This window comes from Carassius gibelio, chromosome B5, assembly GCF_023724105.1.
Source record: "Carassius gibelio isolate Cgi1373 ecotype wild population from Czech Republic chromosome B5, carGib1.2-hapl.c, whole genome shotgun sequence".
NCBI lineage: Eukaryota > Metazoa > Chordata > Actinopteri > Cypriniformes > Cyprinidae > Carassius > Carassius gibelio.
Window position 1 is genome coordinate 14,400,412 of NC_068400.1, and position 14,617 is coordinate 14,415,028.

The 14,617-nt window shown below is 38.9% G+C and overlaps 1 protein-coding gene and 1 long non-coding RNA gene across 4 annotated transcripts; one reads left to right on the forward strand and one right to left on the reverse strand.

Annotated features, from left to right (window-relative positions):
• Window positions 1–4,800: 4,800 nt before the first annotated feature.
• LOC127957045 (uncharacterized) lies at window positions 4,801–6,270 on the reverse strand. The gene is made up of 3 exons (XR_008153692.1): window positions 6,119–6,270; window positions 5,400–5,777; window positions 4,801–4,989 (listed from the first exon to the last, which is right to left on the reverse strand). It is a non-coding gene; the product is annotated as an uncharacterized LOC127957045 (long non-coding RNA).
• Window positions 6,271–6,845: 575 nt separating this feature from the next.
• LOC127958911 (F-box only protein 21-like) lies at window positions 6,846–14,459 on the forward strand. Of its 3 annotated transcripts, XM_052557958.1 has the most exons (13): window positions 6,846–7,114; window positions 7,786–7,921; window positions 8,005–8,031; window positions 8,102–8,196; window positions 8,285–8,406; window positions 8,866–9,012; window positions 9,252–9,388; window positions 9,868–10,004; window positions 10,482–10,661; window positions 10,956–11,088; window positions 11,895–12,085; window positions 12,815–12,972; window positions 13,243–14,459. In XM_052557958.1, exons 1-13 carry the CDS (start codon window positions 6,891–6,893, stop codon window positions 13,479–13,481), a joined length of 1,926 nt encoding a protein of 641 aa, XP_052413918.1. In that variant the 5' UTR covers window positions 6,846–6,890; the 3' UTR covers window positions 13,482–14,459. The 3 variants fall into 3 exon arrangements, with proteins under 3 accessions (XP_052413918.1, XP_052413920.1, XP_052413919.1); XM_052557960.1 differs by lacking the exon at window positions 8,005–8,031; XM_052557959.1 differs by lacking the exon at window positions 8,005–8,031 and having other exon boundaries at window positions 6,847–7,114; window positions 8,087–8,196.
• The last annotated feature ends 158 nt before the right edge of the window (window positions 14,460–14,617 follow it).

Genomic DNA, 14,617 nt, shown 5'->3' on the forward strand with positions numbered 1-14,617 from the left:
TCAATGACATTGACATTGACTCATGTTCTGCCAGTGATGCGGCAAAGGAAAGGCTTGTCCAGTTGCTTGAGAGCTACAATGATGTATTCTCCAAACATGCTCTGGATTGTGGGGAGGTCAGAGGTTTTGTTCACCGCATCCACTTAACTGACACACGCCCTTTTCGACTTCCATACCGTCGGGTACCACCTGCTCACTATCAAAAATTACGCCAAGTTCTCTCAGAAATGGAAGAGCAAGGAATAATCCGTAAATCAGTGAGTGAGTATGCCTCACCTTTGGTTTTAGTATGGAAGAAGGACGGCAGCTTAAGGATCTGTACAGACTTTAGATGGCTGAACGCTAGGACCATTAAGGATGCGCACCCGCTCCCACACCAATCAGACTGTCTCGTTGCTTTGGGTGGAAATACTCTCTTCAGTACTATGGATTTAACGTCAGGCTTTTATAACATCCCCATGGCTGAAGAAGATAAAAAGTACACCGCGTTTGCAACTCCAGTAGGTCTCCATGAGTACAACAGGATGCCTCAAGGGTTGTGTAATAGCCCAGTGTCTTTTATGCGAATGATGTTAAGTATCTTCGGGGACCTGAATTTTAGCAGTCTGCTGTGTTATTTGGATGACTTATTGGTGTTTGCACCTGATGAGACTTCAGCTTTGGAGCGGTTAGAGCTAGTGTTCCAACGATTGAGGAGCCACAATCTCAAATTAAGCCCAAAAAAGTGCCATCTGATGCAAGCGTCCGTTAAGTTTTTAGGTCATATCATCGATGGGAATGGTGTTTCCGCTGATCCTTCAAAGGTTGAAGCCATAGCAAAACTGTCAAAAGCTGACCTCATGGAAGAAGATGGGTGCACTCCATCTGTACGGAGGATTAAATCTGTCTTGGGGATGATCCTCTATTACCAGCACTTTATCCTTAATTGCTCCTCCATTGCCAAACCACTCTTCTCCCTAACTGCTGGACAGAAGAGGAGGACAAAGGTCAAAACTGAGGCTAAGGCAGGCACTTACAGAAAGCTGAAGCCAGATGACTGGACCCCAGAGTGTGACGATGCCCTTTCTAAGCTGAAAGAGAGCTTGCTGCAGAGTGTGGTCTTGGCACATCCCGATTTTTCCCTTCCATTAGTCTTGTCAATCGATGCTTCTCTGGAAGGGCTTGGCGCTGTGCTATCACAGATACCAGCAGGTGAGGAAAAAGCACGCCCGATTGCATTTGCAAGCAAGTCATTGAGTAACTCTCAGAAGAGATATCCAGCACACAAGCTCGAGTTTTTAGCCTTAAAGTGGAGTGTGTGTGAAAAATTCAGTCATTGGCTAAAGGGCCACACGTTCACTGTATGGACAGACAATAATCCACTCACTTATATCCTAACAAAGGCTAAACTCGATGCTTGTGAACAGCGCTGGGTGTCTAAGCTTGCTGCTTATACTTTTGATCTCAAGCATATTGCTGGAAGTAAGAACACAGTAGCTGATGCTTTGAGCCGTGATCCTTTCACAAAAACAGTAAGTCGCAGGCTTATCACAGAGCAATACAGCAGTCTACTCTCTGAGGCTGAAAGTGTTGATAAAGATGGAGTTCAGGACATTTTCCGTTTACAAGTGAACACCCTTCATGTATTGTCTCAGTCAAACTCAGTGTCTTGTGATCACACAACGGTCACGACCCTTTTGAGCCTCCACGATCAATGGGAGATTGTAACTGAGCTACGGGCCATGCAGGCAATCCAGTCCATTCAGAATGCAGCAATCCCTGGAAACGACACAATTGCAGTAATCCCTCTCGATGAGATCCGACAGGGCCAAGAGTCAGACCCAGTAATCTCAAAGGTTATACCCTTCCTGAGTCAGAATAAACGTCCGTCAAGGCGAGAAGTGGCTAGAATGGATACCAAGGCTCTAGATCTTCTTAAGCATTGGGATCGACTGAAGGTTCAAGATGGATTAGTCTATCGTGTTTCAAAAGATCCTTTGAGCCATCATAAGAAGTTCCAACTTGTACTTCCTTTTAGTCTCAGGGCTAAAGCCTTAAGTGGTGTGCACGATCTCGCTGGACATCAGGGACAGTCAAGAACTGTTCAGCTAACTCGACAACGCTTTTTCTGGCCTAGAATGGAGCGTGACATAAGGGAGTATGTCAAATGTTGTCAGAGATGTATATTGGCCAAAACACCTGAGCCATCTGCTCGAGCCCCACTTGAGAACATCAGGACTTCGGCCCCTATGGAGTTAGTGTGTTTGGACTTTTGGAGTGCTGAGGACAGCAAGCAGCGTTCTGTAGATGTATTAGTCGTGACAGATCACTTTACAAAGTTGGCTCATGCTTTTCCATGTGTGAACCAGAAAGCAAAACAAATTGCGAAGAAGCTGTGGGATCATGTCTTCTGCATATATGGTTTCCCGACACGCATTCATACGGATCAAGGGACCAACTTTGAAAGTACCCTCATTGCAGAACTGCTCAAGCTGGCAGGTATTAAGAAGTCACACACTACAGCGTACCACCCGATGGGAAACGGTGGAACAGAGCGGTTCAATCGGACCCTGGGCAGTATGCTTCGTTCTCTGCCTCTCAAGGAGAAACACAAGTGGCCTGAGCAGATACAGACATTGACATTTGCATACAATGCCACAGTACACGAGACCACCGGTTACGCCCCATTTCAGTTGATGTTTGGTCGCATTCCAAAGCTACCTGTTGATGTCATTTTTGGGCAGGTGTTGCATGACCCTGTGATTGTTGACCATGACAATTATGCAGAAACACTTATGTCTTACCTTCGTGAAGCAGCGCACATTGCCCAGAAACACACTGAAAAAGAACAGAAAAAGCAGGCTAAGGCTTATAATCGGAAAGTCAAGGGTACATGTTTGAACATTGGAGACAGAGTGCTCCTTGCAAACAAAAGTGAAAGAGGAAAGAAAAAGCTTGCTGACAAGTGGGATCCAACGGTCTATATTGTAAAGGATCGAAACCTTCAAACTAACATCTACAAACTGATTGATGATGCTGGGAAATCCAAGGTGGTGCATCGAAATTTGATTTTGGATGTCAGCTTTCTACCAATTGAACCACCTCAAGATGGCAAGGACATCCAGTTAAATGCTGAGACTATGGAGACAGAGTCTTGTATGTCTGAGTTATCTGATTCATCAGAAGAAGAGAGTCTTGATGATGGAACAAAGGAATGTGGGCTTGATGAACGAGATGAAGTTAAAGATCAAGAACCTTTGTGTGATGATGGTGATTTGGAATCTGATAATTCTATCCAAAGTCGAAGAAGTGTCTGTTATCAAAATCCCAGAGAAAATGAGGCCGTTGGTGGTTATTCTGATGAAGTTTCTGCTATAGAAACTGAATCTCATGATAATAACACTAACTCACAAATACAGACTGTGGATGACTCTCATGCTAACAGTATTCCTGACACACAAGCACAAATTCCCACTGACACACAGGGTGTTAGGACTCGTGCAGGAAGGGTTGTCAAAAAAGTTAGCCGTTTGATTGAATCCATGACACAGAGACCATTTTACAGTCAGATGGTGGGGTCATCATTAGGCAAGAGATCAGGATCAGTTCTTTCTTTATTTTAAAAATCTAATATGTTATTTTTCTGTCACAGTACTGTGAAGGGGTGTGTGACGTATGAATTTCATTAAGTGTAATATAGACCAGATTTGTGTGTGTTGTACAAGGCAGCATGCTGTTCTGAGAATGTCTAAGACTTGATCAATCTTGGACTTTTCTTAATCTTTTAAGTAGATAACTTACAATGTTGAACTGCGAATGAGATTCGTTGAAAATCTGGTTCTGTTGGATCAATTGCTTTTGTCATTTTGGTCAGGATATTAGTGAAATTCAGGAGGGGTGAATGTGACGGATGTTAATAAGGGTGTGTACTCACAATCTATATTAATGTATTTCACTAATGATCCCTCCTTTCAATTTTCATGTATTTATTTTGTATTTGCCGTTCACGAAAATGTGATAATTTAGGTTTGTCCTTTATTTGAGTCATTTTTGGGAAATGAGTTTTATATTGATTTTACGTTGTGACGTCATATCTGTTCAGCCCGCGCTGCGTCCTCAGACCGCGCTGAGCACGCTGAGGAGAGGTAAGCAGTTAGCGGTGCTCCGCCAATATAAAGTTGTAAAAGTTACCAGAATTGTTAATAAGTACTTAATATGCTAAAATATTATTGTTAAGAGTGTTACAAACGTACTGAAAATTGTTTTATGTGTGGATGGATGACATCTAATGGTTTATCATTGAGTACAGCGGTTTGAGTATGTATGTGCGTCAGTAGGACACAGTGATTTTAGTGAATCAATTAACTGGTGTTGTATCTGTCCAGGTGGAAAAATCACAGAACGAAAACCTTTCTCATTGTTGTACTCTCTCTGCTCCATCCAGGTATAGATAATTGTTCATTTGATCTTCAATTAATTTTTGTATCACTTTGTTCAATTCATCAATTCTAATTCATGTTTGATTTAAAAATTTGCTGCAGAAGATTATATCATATCTGGATAAATGTCTGTAACGATTTATCTGGCACTGTATTTTTGATGTTATCATTGTGATTTTCACTGAGACCGCGCTGAGCACGCTGAGGAGAGGTGGAAAAATCACAGAACGAAAACCTTTCTCATTGTTGTACTCTCTCTGCTCCATCCAGCACCTGCATGCTCCATTTCAATAAACCCTCCATCAGCAGCAGTTCCTGTGATCCGTGTCTTCATTTATAACACAACGCAGATCGAAACCGTGCCATAGACAGGCCGGTTACATTTACATGGTTAACTTTTTTTAATTTTATTTTATGTTATTGAAATATTGCTTTGTCAGACGACTTAGAATACATTGCACAACAAGTCACATGGTCACCACTTTTTTAGGGCTTTTCTAATAGCTTGGTAATATAAATAATCATCCACTTTCGCTGCATGCAAGCTGTAGCTTGTACTCATTTTGTTAAACTGTGAAAAAAGAACAAAAAAGACAAGTAATACAGGATTGGAATGACATGAAGGGAATAAGCAATCACACTATTTCCAAATTTTGGAAGATCTATTCCTTAAGGCCACTGAGGTGCCTCTGTTCAAACATTAAAGCAGCTTGAGGAGACAGCTCCCCAAGAAACAGGTCAGGCTGAGTGACTTGCTCAAGGGCACAACAACACTGAGTGGGGACATTAAAATGTCGACTGTCTGGTGCCTTCCCCAAGTTAAGTGTATATGCCCTCTGGTTACTGATAAGAAGCATTGATCACTGCCAGCCCAGGTTTGGTTGTAGGCTACAACAAGGTTTACTCCCGTAAAATAATGTGAAGGTGATATGTACACAGTTTAAAGTTAATTCAGCACATAGAAACAAAACACTTACTCACCTCGCAGCTGAACTCCAAGTCTGCATCCATTGTAACAACTGTGACATTGAAGGTTTTGGCTTGTTTCTTCCGAAGGGAGCTGAGACCCATTTTTGATGCAAGGACACTTGCCATAATAGCTGCTGATGGGAAACCTTCCTCCTCGAAACAACATAAACCTGTCTACTAACTCTCTATCTGAAGCATAGCTTATGATGAAATACAATAGAGTTGAACTCTGGTTAAAAGCTACAATTTAGCATTACTGGCCAATGTAACAAAAATTGGATTAAAGTGCATCTCTAAAGGCAGGACGTTGTCAAACCACCTGCGTTCGCTGGTAACTAAGTAGTTGGACACATATTATCCCTATTTACGTTCTCTAAAGCTTCATTAAGCCTGTAAGAAGATCAAGAAAAGACAAGAGAACAAGTTTACTAGCTAGTAAATGAGGACATTTTACGTTACTACAACAATAGACAAAAGAAGCTAACGTACTTTTAAGCTACTGTAGGCGTAAATACATATTAAGTGACAACGAAACAAACGTTAACCTATTACGTAACACTCAAGTATACATTTCTGTATCAAAATACAAACTTTTACACACCTTATCAACATTTTAGGTGCTCATATACGCTTGTTTAGGCTAGCCTAAGGTTTCATGCCTCATTGTTTTTTGTTGTGAGGTATTATTGACGAAATTGGCCTGACAACTTGTAAACTGGTTGCTAACTCACCTGTCGAGCTGTAAAAACAGCTGATTTCCCGCAGTGTGTGTGATTCACGCCCGCTTAAACACCTGACACACAAACAGATCAGCTGGTTTGACTCTTTCGGGCCAACAAACAAAAATGCAGCTAAAACTTCGCGTGCGCGTGCACGAGGAGGCGGGAGGACATGCGCAATAGCGCGCGTCATTCAAGCCCGTTTTATTTTTTAAGTGATAATACAAAATGAATAAATAAAAATTACACACATACACACATACATCCAATCAAATAATCAACTACACCGTCCAATCAACTATTTCAGAAAATATTTCCGTAAAAATGCAAATGTAAAAAAAATAAAAAAGGGTTGGCTACATCACTTGTACGTTTGTTTTATGTTTCATAAAACGATTATTACTTTTTAAAAAGTTTGAAGATTAAGTATTTATTACTTTTAATTGTTGTTTAAAAATTGTTATTAATTACAAATTATGGGGATAAATGTAATTTATTTAGACTATCAGACTCCTTGTGCAAGCAAGATTCTCACTGGATTATTACAATTAATGGCAATAATAATGTTTACTGAAATTTACTACTGACACACTATATTTCATTTTTATTTTAAAATTGGTATTGAATATATATTATTTATAGTACATGTTCAATATATTTAAATAAATATGTGTATTTTCGGATCTTTTCAAGCTCAAAGTTCAGCCCTTTGCACCAGAAAGGGGCGTGTTTTCGCAGACAACTGGGTGGGGCTTAGATGATGTCATCTGAGTAAACAGAAAAGATGGCGACGCCATACACGGGAGATCCGGTTTTAGGGACAAACGGTGTTATTTCAGAGAGTTTCGCCAAACAGTTTACCGATTTACCAGCGGAATTATTAGAGCATATATTGTGCTTCCCCGTTCTAAACCATATCGACATCTGCAATGTTTCCTGCACGTGCAAGAGGCTGCATGACGTATGCCATGGCAGAGGAAAGGTCTGGGCGCATCAGTACAAACTCAGGTGGCATAAATTAAAACATTTCTAAAACTTGATACCTCCATCAACTTCCAGTTTATCAAACCATAAGAAATGTGTTTGACCGTGCATTCAGTGTGTGAGTTGAGAGCGGTCAGATCGTGCTCTCATTTTGCTGATGCACCAAATTTGTCCTGCGTGCAAATGCAGAGATGCATAATATGTGATATTTCATTTTAATCGGCTCCTAAAACTCCTTGGTGGTGGGGGGTGGGTGAGGGGGGACTAAATGCAATTATAATTGTTGATAATGTAAAGTGACCTTGAACATAGAAATGCATAATATTCTGATGTGCTCTTAATAAATCATATAAATTAAACAAACATAAGAAAACATGAGCGTCTTTAAATAGGAGTATGGTTTTAAGATTATTACATTTTGAGTTATTACAATAACAAAACTACTTACTATTGTGTCTTAGCAGATACCTGTAAATTACATCCTTTTTTAGTAGATTTTGCATAACACTGAATTGACAAAATGTACCCTCTACTAAAAGTATTTGTTTATTAATTTTTACTTGAGGAGATGTATTAGCACAAATATTATATTAAATAAGACACAAATCATGACACTATCCCCTTTTAAGGAATAGGTTTGCTTATGTGTGCCTATTTATTGCCTCAACATTATTGTTGTGTCGTGAATATTTTAGGTGGCCCAGGCTGCAGAGATTTTATCAACAAAATGAGTCATACGATTGGCTGAAAGAATTCAAAACCCGGCACATGGTTGGTCAACAGATAAGAAGAACAGTAGAGTCTATTTCCAAGAGGTTCTTCACAGAAGTTGTGAGTGGCTTTAAAATAGACTAAGTTACAAAGCAGTTGATCATTTTCTCAAAAATTGTAATCTTTTTGGTATGGTCATTAAGCTACGGTTGGACAGGTATATTTATATGGTAAGTCGGATTGAATAATTTGCTTTAGTCACTAACCCAGAGATCTGTAACTCAGCCTTGCGTTGGTCAGGTTCTTGGAGACAGCTTTGCGGAAATCGAGTCTCTTGGAGCTCCAGAACACTTCTGTGAGGATGAGCTGCTTGGCATTTTGAACTCGGACAAAAGGTTAGAAAGGAGCTCACAATTATGTCATTTTATTTTCCTCTGAACACTTAATGGTTTAACTGAATTAATGCATTTCCTTCTTTCCCAGGAAATGTTTGACACTTAAGTACTATGCAAAGAAAATCCTCTACTTCCTCCGGCAGCAGAACATTCTGAGGAATTTGAGGGGTTTCCTTGAGAGACCACCAGAACAACAATCAGCCCTTGAAGGTAAGCTGATGTCTCACAAAAGAAGAAATGTTTAATTTCTTAGAGAAATGTTATCATTATATCACTTGCTCTGCAGTGAATGGGTGCCATCAGAAAGAGAGTCCAAACAGCTGATAAAAACATCACAATAATCCACAGTGACTCTTGTGAAGTGGAAAGCTGGATTTTTGCAAGAAACATTTTTTGGGTGAACTGTTCCTTTTATGGAAAAATCTTACCAGCGACAAGGCCAAATGATGATGTCTGTTGTGCTGTAACTAAAATCATATACAATAATCATAGCTCAAAGACATGCATGATGAATTTGAAATATGTATGCTGCATACTGAGCTTCACAATATTTGCAATGAAAGGTCGACTCCTCACTATATTGTTATGGATGAATGAGGTGCAACAGTGTTTAGATCAGTGATTTATATTAAAAAAACACACATCCGATTGTTTGGTCTCCAATTCCAGGTGCTGTTTTGGTCGATCGGTATTGCAACCCTCTGGCTGATATCACTCTTGAGAGCATATCTGCACAGATAGAAGAACTCACTGACAAGGTGAAGAAGTATCTGCGAGTAAAAAATGCCACACACCCAAGTCTACGAGCCAGTCAAGGTCAGTCCGGAAAAATTCAATTTACTATTCACATGAAGTCTATTAGTCAGACCTGTGTAGCCAGGCTTGTGTTCTTTCCGGTGTCAGATAAAAGCTTTCAGCTTGATGTCGTTAAAATAAATGTCTTTAATTTTCAAATTTTTTTAAATCTGCTTTGGATTGCGTTAAGCAACCACAAGGGCATTGTTGTTCTTAAAGCTGTAGCATTCAGTATGTGTCTTCACTGGAATGTTTTCCAGGTGACTGCTTTGTTCTGGAAAACCTGGAGTTTGAAAGGCAAGTCATATGTGCTCTGAATGCTGTGCTGTATGACCAGCTGCAGTACAAGGGCAATGAGCGGGACTACTACAATCCACTCAACTCATACATACATCAGGTTAGGCATGTCTGGATAACCAGTGTCAGGGACAACGCATTATATAATTATGTAACATGCATTACATAAGTAACATGTATTTCTTCTTCTTATTTTTGTAAAATAAGTAAAAAAATAAAATAAAAATAATTTTTTTTTTATTATTGGTAAGTTAATGGTAAAACATTGTTTATTTGAAATAAATTGTACGTCTTTACTATCGCTTCTGATCAATTTAGTGTGTATATGCAAAATAACAGTATTAATTCTACTGACCATTGAATGGTATGAAATTAAAGCAAAAGAAAAAATATTTTAGATGTATAAAAAAAAACACTTTTGATACAAAAACAAATCCACAAAACACTAAAGTAATTTAACATGTTACTTTTTTCTCGTGTTCATATAACTGTGCTAAAAGTAAAATAATAATAATAATACGTTTTAATATTTTGACAGAAATGGACTGTATTTCTCACAATGTGCCCTCTTGTGGTCAGGTTCTGCTCCGTCGGACGGGCATTCCCATCAGCCTCTCTGTGCTTTACATGACTCTGGCCAGGAAGTTAGGAGTTCCTCTGGAGCCTGTCAACTTCCCCAACCATTTCCTGCTCCGCTGGTGCCAAAATAAAAGGAGGTGGGCGTTTAACACATTCTATTGCAGTCGGTCAGAATGAAATAAAACCGCAAACCACAGTCAGTTTCAAGTCAAAGTTATTGTTATAGCTCTTTTTACAATACACCTTGTTGCAAAAATCATGATGCTAATGTTTATGACATCTTAATATTGTCACATTTCGAGCTGTGAGATCATGAAATTTACATTTTGCAGTAAGACTTGCTTTATAGTAGCCTATACATTGCCCTGTGTGTGTATACTGTGGTTAAAGTTGGACATATATTTCCAGCTTTATATAAAGTGCTGGATGACAATATAATTTTTTATTTAGCATCCAAGATTTGCTACATAGTATATGTGAACATTCTGTTCTATATAACCAACAGTAATATAGTTTACATTTTCTATAAGTAGAGTTGCAATCTCAAACAATAGTGCTGTGCTTGCATTAAACCTAAAACAACAATCTAAGTTGACTTTTGAGTTGTTTTGCAGGAGCGAGGACATCTATGACTATGTATACATCGACACGTTTGGGAAAGGAAAGCAGCTGGCTGCTAAAGAGTGTGAGAATCTGATCCGGCACCAGGTGGGAGCAGATTATTACAGCGCTATAAGCACCAGCGAGCTGCTGCTGCGGATGGTGGGAAACCTGCTGAACATCGGCAAAAGAGGGTGAGAATCACACATGCATTTTGATTACTTTTAAAGGAGTCAGTGTGTTGTGAAATGTTGTTTATGTTCATATTGTTGTACTGTTGTCTAAGGATCGTTTCCTTAAATCTCTGCACTTAAATTTGACTGAGAATGAAGGAGGTGTTTAAAAAACCTCTATGCTCATTAGTAAGCAAGTCAGGGAATTCTGCAGTTGTAGATTTTGTGTAAATGAAATCCATTTTCTTGGCTGTCAGCTGAATTTGTCAGACCAAAGTTTGTTATGAAATGTGCTTGCATTTGCGTTTTGTCTAGGGAAGGGAATGAGAAATCATATCAGCTCCTGCGGGACTCGCTGGATCTCTACCTCACTATCAACCCTGATAATGTGCAGTATCTTCTGCTGCAGGCCCGTCTCTACTTCCACCTGGGCATCTGGCCTGAGAAAGTGAGTTCAATCACACAGATGAGACTTGAATGTCAGTAACAGGTTTTTTTTTTATTATTTAAGAATAGTCAAAAAGATCAAATCTCTCTGGCACAGTGGTTGGCACATATACACTCTCATAAGGATGCTAGATTGAATTAAGTTAAATTAGCTCCAACTAGCTGAAGTCTTCTTTTTTTTCTATCACTATCCATTCTGTTATTCCATGAAAAAGGCCTTTAAATATAAAGGTGGTGACGACTCACACTAGTTACAGAAGTATAAAAGAAGATAATTGCTATTTTGAAAGTAAATACTATTTGCTCCATGTACGACTGGTACTAAATAGCACCCTGGTTACACTGCAGATAGTAATTGGTGATATTCACAAAGAGTGCAAACAAAAGTAATATGCTGTTTTTACTGTATTACACCACCCTGCATCATATTTGCTGAATGATATCTGCTGCTTGTTTTTTTTTTTTTTTTCACAAACTTTGGGATGCTGATTCCAAAAAAGTGCCTTTTTAGCTCTAGCATGTCACACTTTTTTACAAAATGACTATGTAAACAAAATAAAAAGGACAAGGCGAATATTAAACATGGGGTCTCAGTGGGTTTTAAACTTTTTGTTTGACACATAACAGCAACAGACTCATAAGGGACTCATAAATGTTGCATTTGCATTGAAAATCTGGTGAATATTGCAATTAAGCCACCAAATACGAACTGCATAATCAAGGCTATCATCATGTCTATGTGAACATTCTCATGGGAGAAAAGTATAACAGCTGTGTATATTTGATTTCTCTCTGTCTGTATCTCAGGTGTTGGATATTCTGCAGCATATCCAGGCTCTGGACCCGTCTCAGCACGGAGCGGTCGGGTATCTGGTGCAGCACACGCTTGAGCACATCCAGCATAAGAGGCATCCCGTAGAGCCGGAGGTGAAGAGGCGCAGCGTGCCGGAGCACAGGGACGTACTGTACTCTGTAGGCCTCATCATGAAACATAAGAGGTGGGTTCCTGTTTGTGTAAGTGGAAAAAATTATACCTACATGGAATATGAAAATCCGTTTAATCTCAAATTTGAGAACAGCAAGGGAAACATTGATAAAAAGAAGTGATGCTAATTTGTAACTAATAGCTAATAATAATAAACACATGTCATTACTACATTTCTCCATGTATGCTGCAAACATACTACAGTTCTGGGCCAAATAATACAAAGTAAAATCAGGCTTTTATTGGCACAGGATGTCAGAAACCAAAAGGCTTAATGATTTGCATAACTTTAGGTAGACTGTAGATGAACCATGCATTTATATTTAATATTTGTGACCCTGGACCACCAAACCAGTCATGAGGGTCAACTTTATGAAATTGAGATTTATACATAGTATGGGTAAATAAGCCTTCCATAAAATCTGGAATCTTCAGAAAAAAAAAATAAAAAATCACAATACTGAGAAAATCGGCTTTAAAGTTGATCAAATGAAGTTCTTAGCAATTCCTAGTAGTAATCAAAAATAATGTTTTAATATATTTATGGTAGAAAATTTACAAAATATCTTCATGGAACATGATCTTTACTTAATATCTTAATGATTTTTATCGCAAAAAAAATCTATAATTTTGACCCGTATAATGTATTGTTGGCTATTGCTACAAATATACCCCAGCAACTTAAGACTGGGTTTGTGGTCCAAGGTCACATTTAATGTTCACAAACTGATGTCTCTCATAGGTCAGGCTACAACTGCGTTATCTACGGTTGGGACCCTAAATGCACCATGAGTCAGGAGTGGATTAACACTATGAGGGTCCATCAGCTGTCTAAGGGGGCCGATCAGCCATTCTACAACGTCTTAGTGCAGGATGGGACATGTAGATATGCTGCGCAAGGTCAGTTTTTCCAGACATCCAAGATTTAAGCAATGGAAATGACTTAATTTTTCATTTCCTTTTAATCTAACATAGTTTTAGGTTGTGCATGTACTTTTGCAGACTCATTTATTATCACTTTCTGGTATCTGAAAACTAGGTCTTTGTCCTAATTGCGCTCAATTTCATCAGCATCAGTGAATCATTTCTTTTGGGGCAGGTGGATGAGGTCGAGACAATTGCAGTCTTAAAATAAAAAAAGAAACCCTCCTTTTCTCTTTTCGTTTGCAGAGAATCTTGAACCTCACTCGGCCCCGCTGGAGATCGCTCACCCTGAGGTCGGCCGCTACTTCACCGAGTTCTCTGACACACATTACATCGCTAATGAAGAGCTCCAGGCGCATTACCCAGAGGACATGTGCAAGACCCACAGGACTGTAGAGGAGCTCTACCACGGTCTCAACCCCAACTCAGGGCAGCCCCCGGAGCCCACCGCCAACTTCCAGGACCATGATTTGTTAGATCCGTAGAGAAGAATGCCACCCCACTATAGATGCGTAATGCCATTCACTTTCTCCTGAACTGTTACAGCTGTTAAGGGACTGGATTTGAAGTTTGAAGAACTACTGTAGTTAAAGGAATAGTTCTCCCAAAAAAGAAAATTAGCTGAAAATTTTCTCAATTGCCTTCCAAGATGTAGATGAGTTTGTTTCTTCATGAGAACAGATTTGGAGTAATGTAGCATTACATCTCTTGCTCACTAATAGATCCTCTGCAGTGAATGGGACTGGAGATTTGTGGATTACTTGTTGATGATTGTGATTGTTTTTATCAGCTGTTTGGACTCCCCTTCTGACGGCACCCATTCACTGCAGAGGATCCGTTGGTGATCAAGTGATGCAATGCTACATTTCTCCAAATCTGTTCCGATGAAGAAACCAACTGATCTACATCTTGGATGGCCTGATGATGAACACATTTCAATTTTTGGGTGAACAATTCTTTTAAGACAACGTCCTGGTCCTAGATTAGTTTTAGGCGCAACTTTGACCCAGAGCTGAAAATGAAGTCTAAGTTGAAAGAAACTTGTGTTGTATTTGAGTGGTTGAGTATAAATTATGTGGTTGAGTTACAGTATTTGTGCAGATACAAAATATACTCTAGATAGTATGTGTATAGATTATGTGAATTTACACTACAGAGGGTCTGAATATCTGTGTATGCGTTGATATTCAGCTTCATGCCCGTTCCTTATGCCATCAGTCATATCACATCTCACTGAACTAATGCACTAATGTCACATTTGTTAATATGTTAACTAACATTCACAAATATCTAAAGCTGTCACCTTAAAATATTTTGTAATGTTTATTTCAAAGTTATATATAAAAAAAAAAGAAAAAAAAACCTAGAGATCAAGGGCTCATGAAATGATTGGCTCATAGTGGTTGTAAATACAAAAGTATTGAGAATATAAGCGAATGAATCGCAATAAAAAATAAGCTGTACTTTGTTGGTCTGGTTATTTATTTATCATTGTATTTTAATAACTTATCTACTTGTTTTGTAAGTGTAGAGATTTTGTATAACTGAATATTTAAATGTATTCATCTAACCATGATTCCCTTCCAGATTAATTTGGTATATCAGCAAACATTTGAGAGCG

Coding starts and splice junctions, on each gene's coding strand:
- LOC127958911 (XM_052557958.1), top strand. CDS start 6,891: ATGGCGACGCCATACACGGGAGATCCGGTTTTAGGGACAAACGGTGTT. Junction 9,013..9,251: donor AAGTCTACGAGCCAGTCAAG/GTCAGTCCGGAA, acceptor AATGTTTTCCAG/GTGACTGCTTTGTTCTGGAA. Junction 10,005..10,481: donor TGGTGCCAAAATAAAAGGAG/GTGGGCGTTTAA, acceptor GTTGTTTTGCAG/GAGCGAGGACATCTATGACT.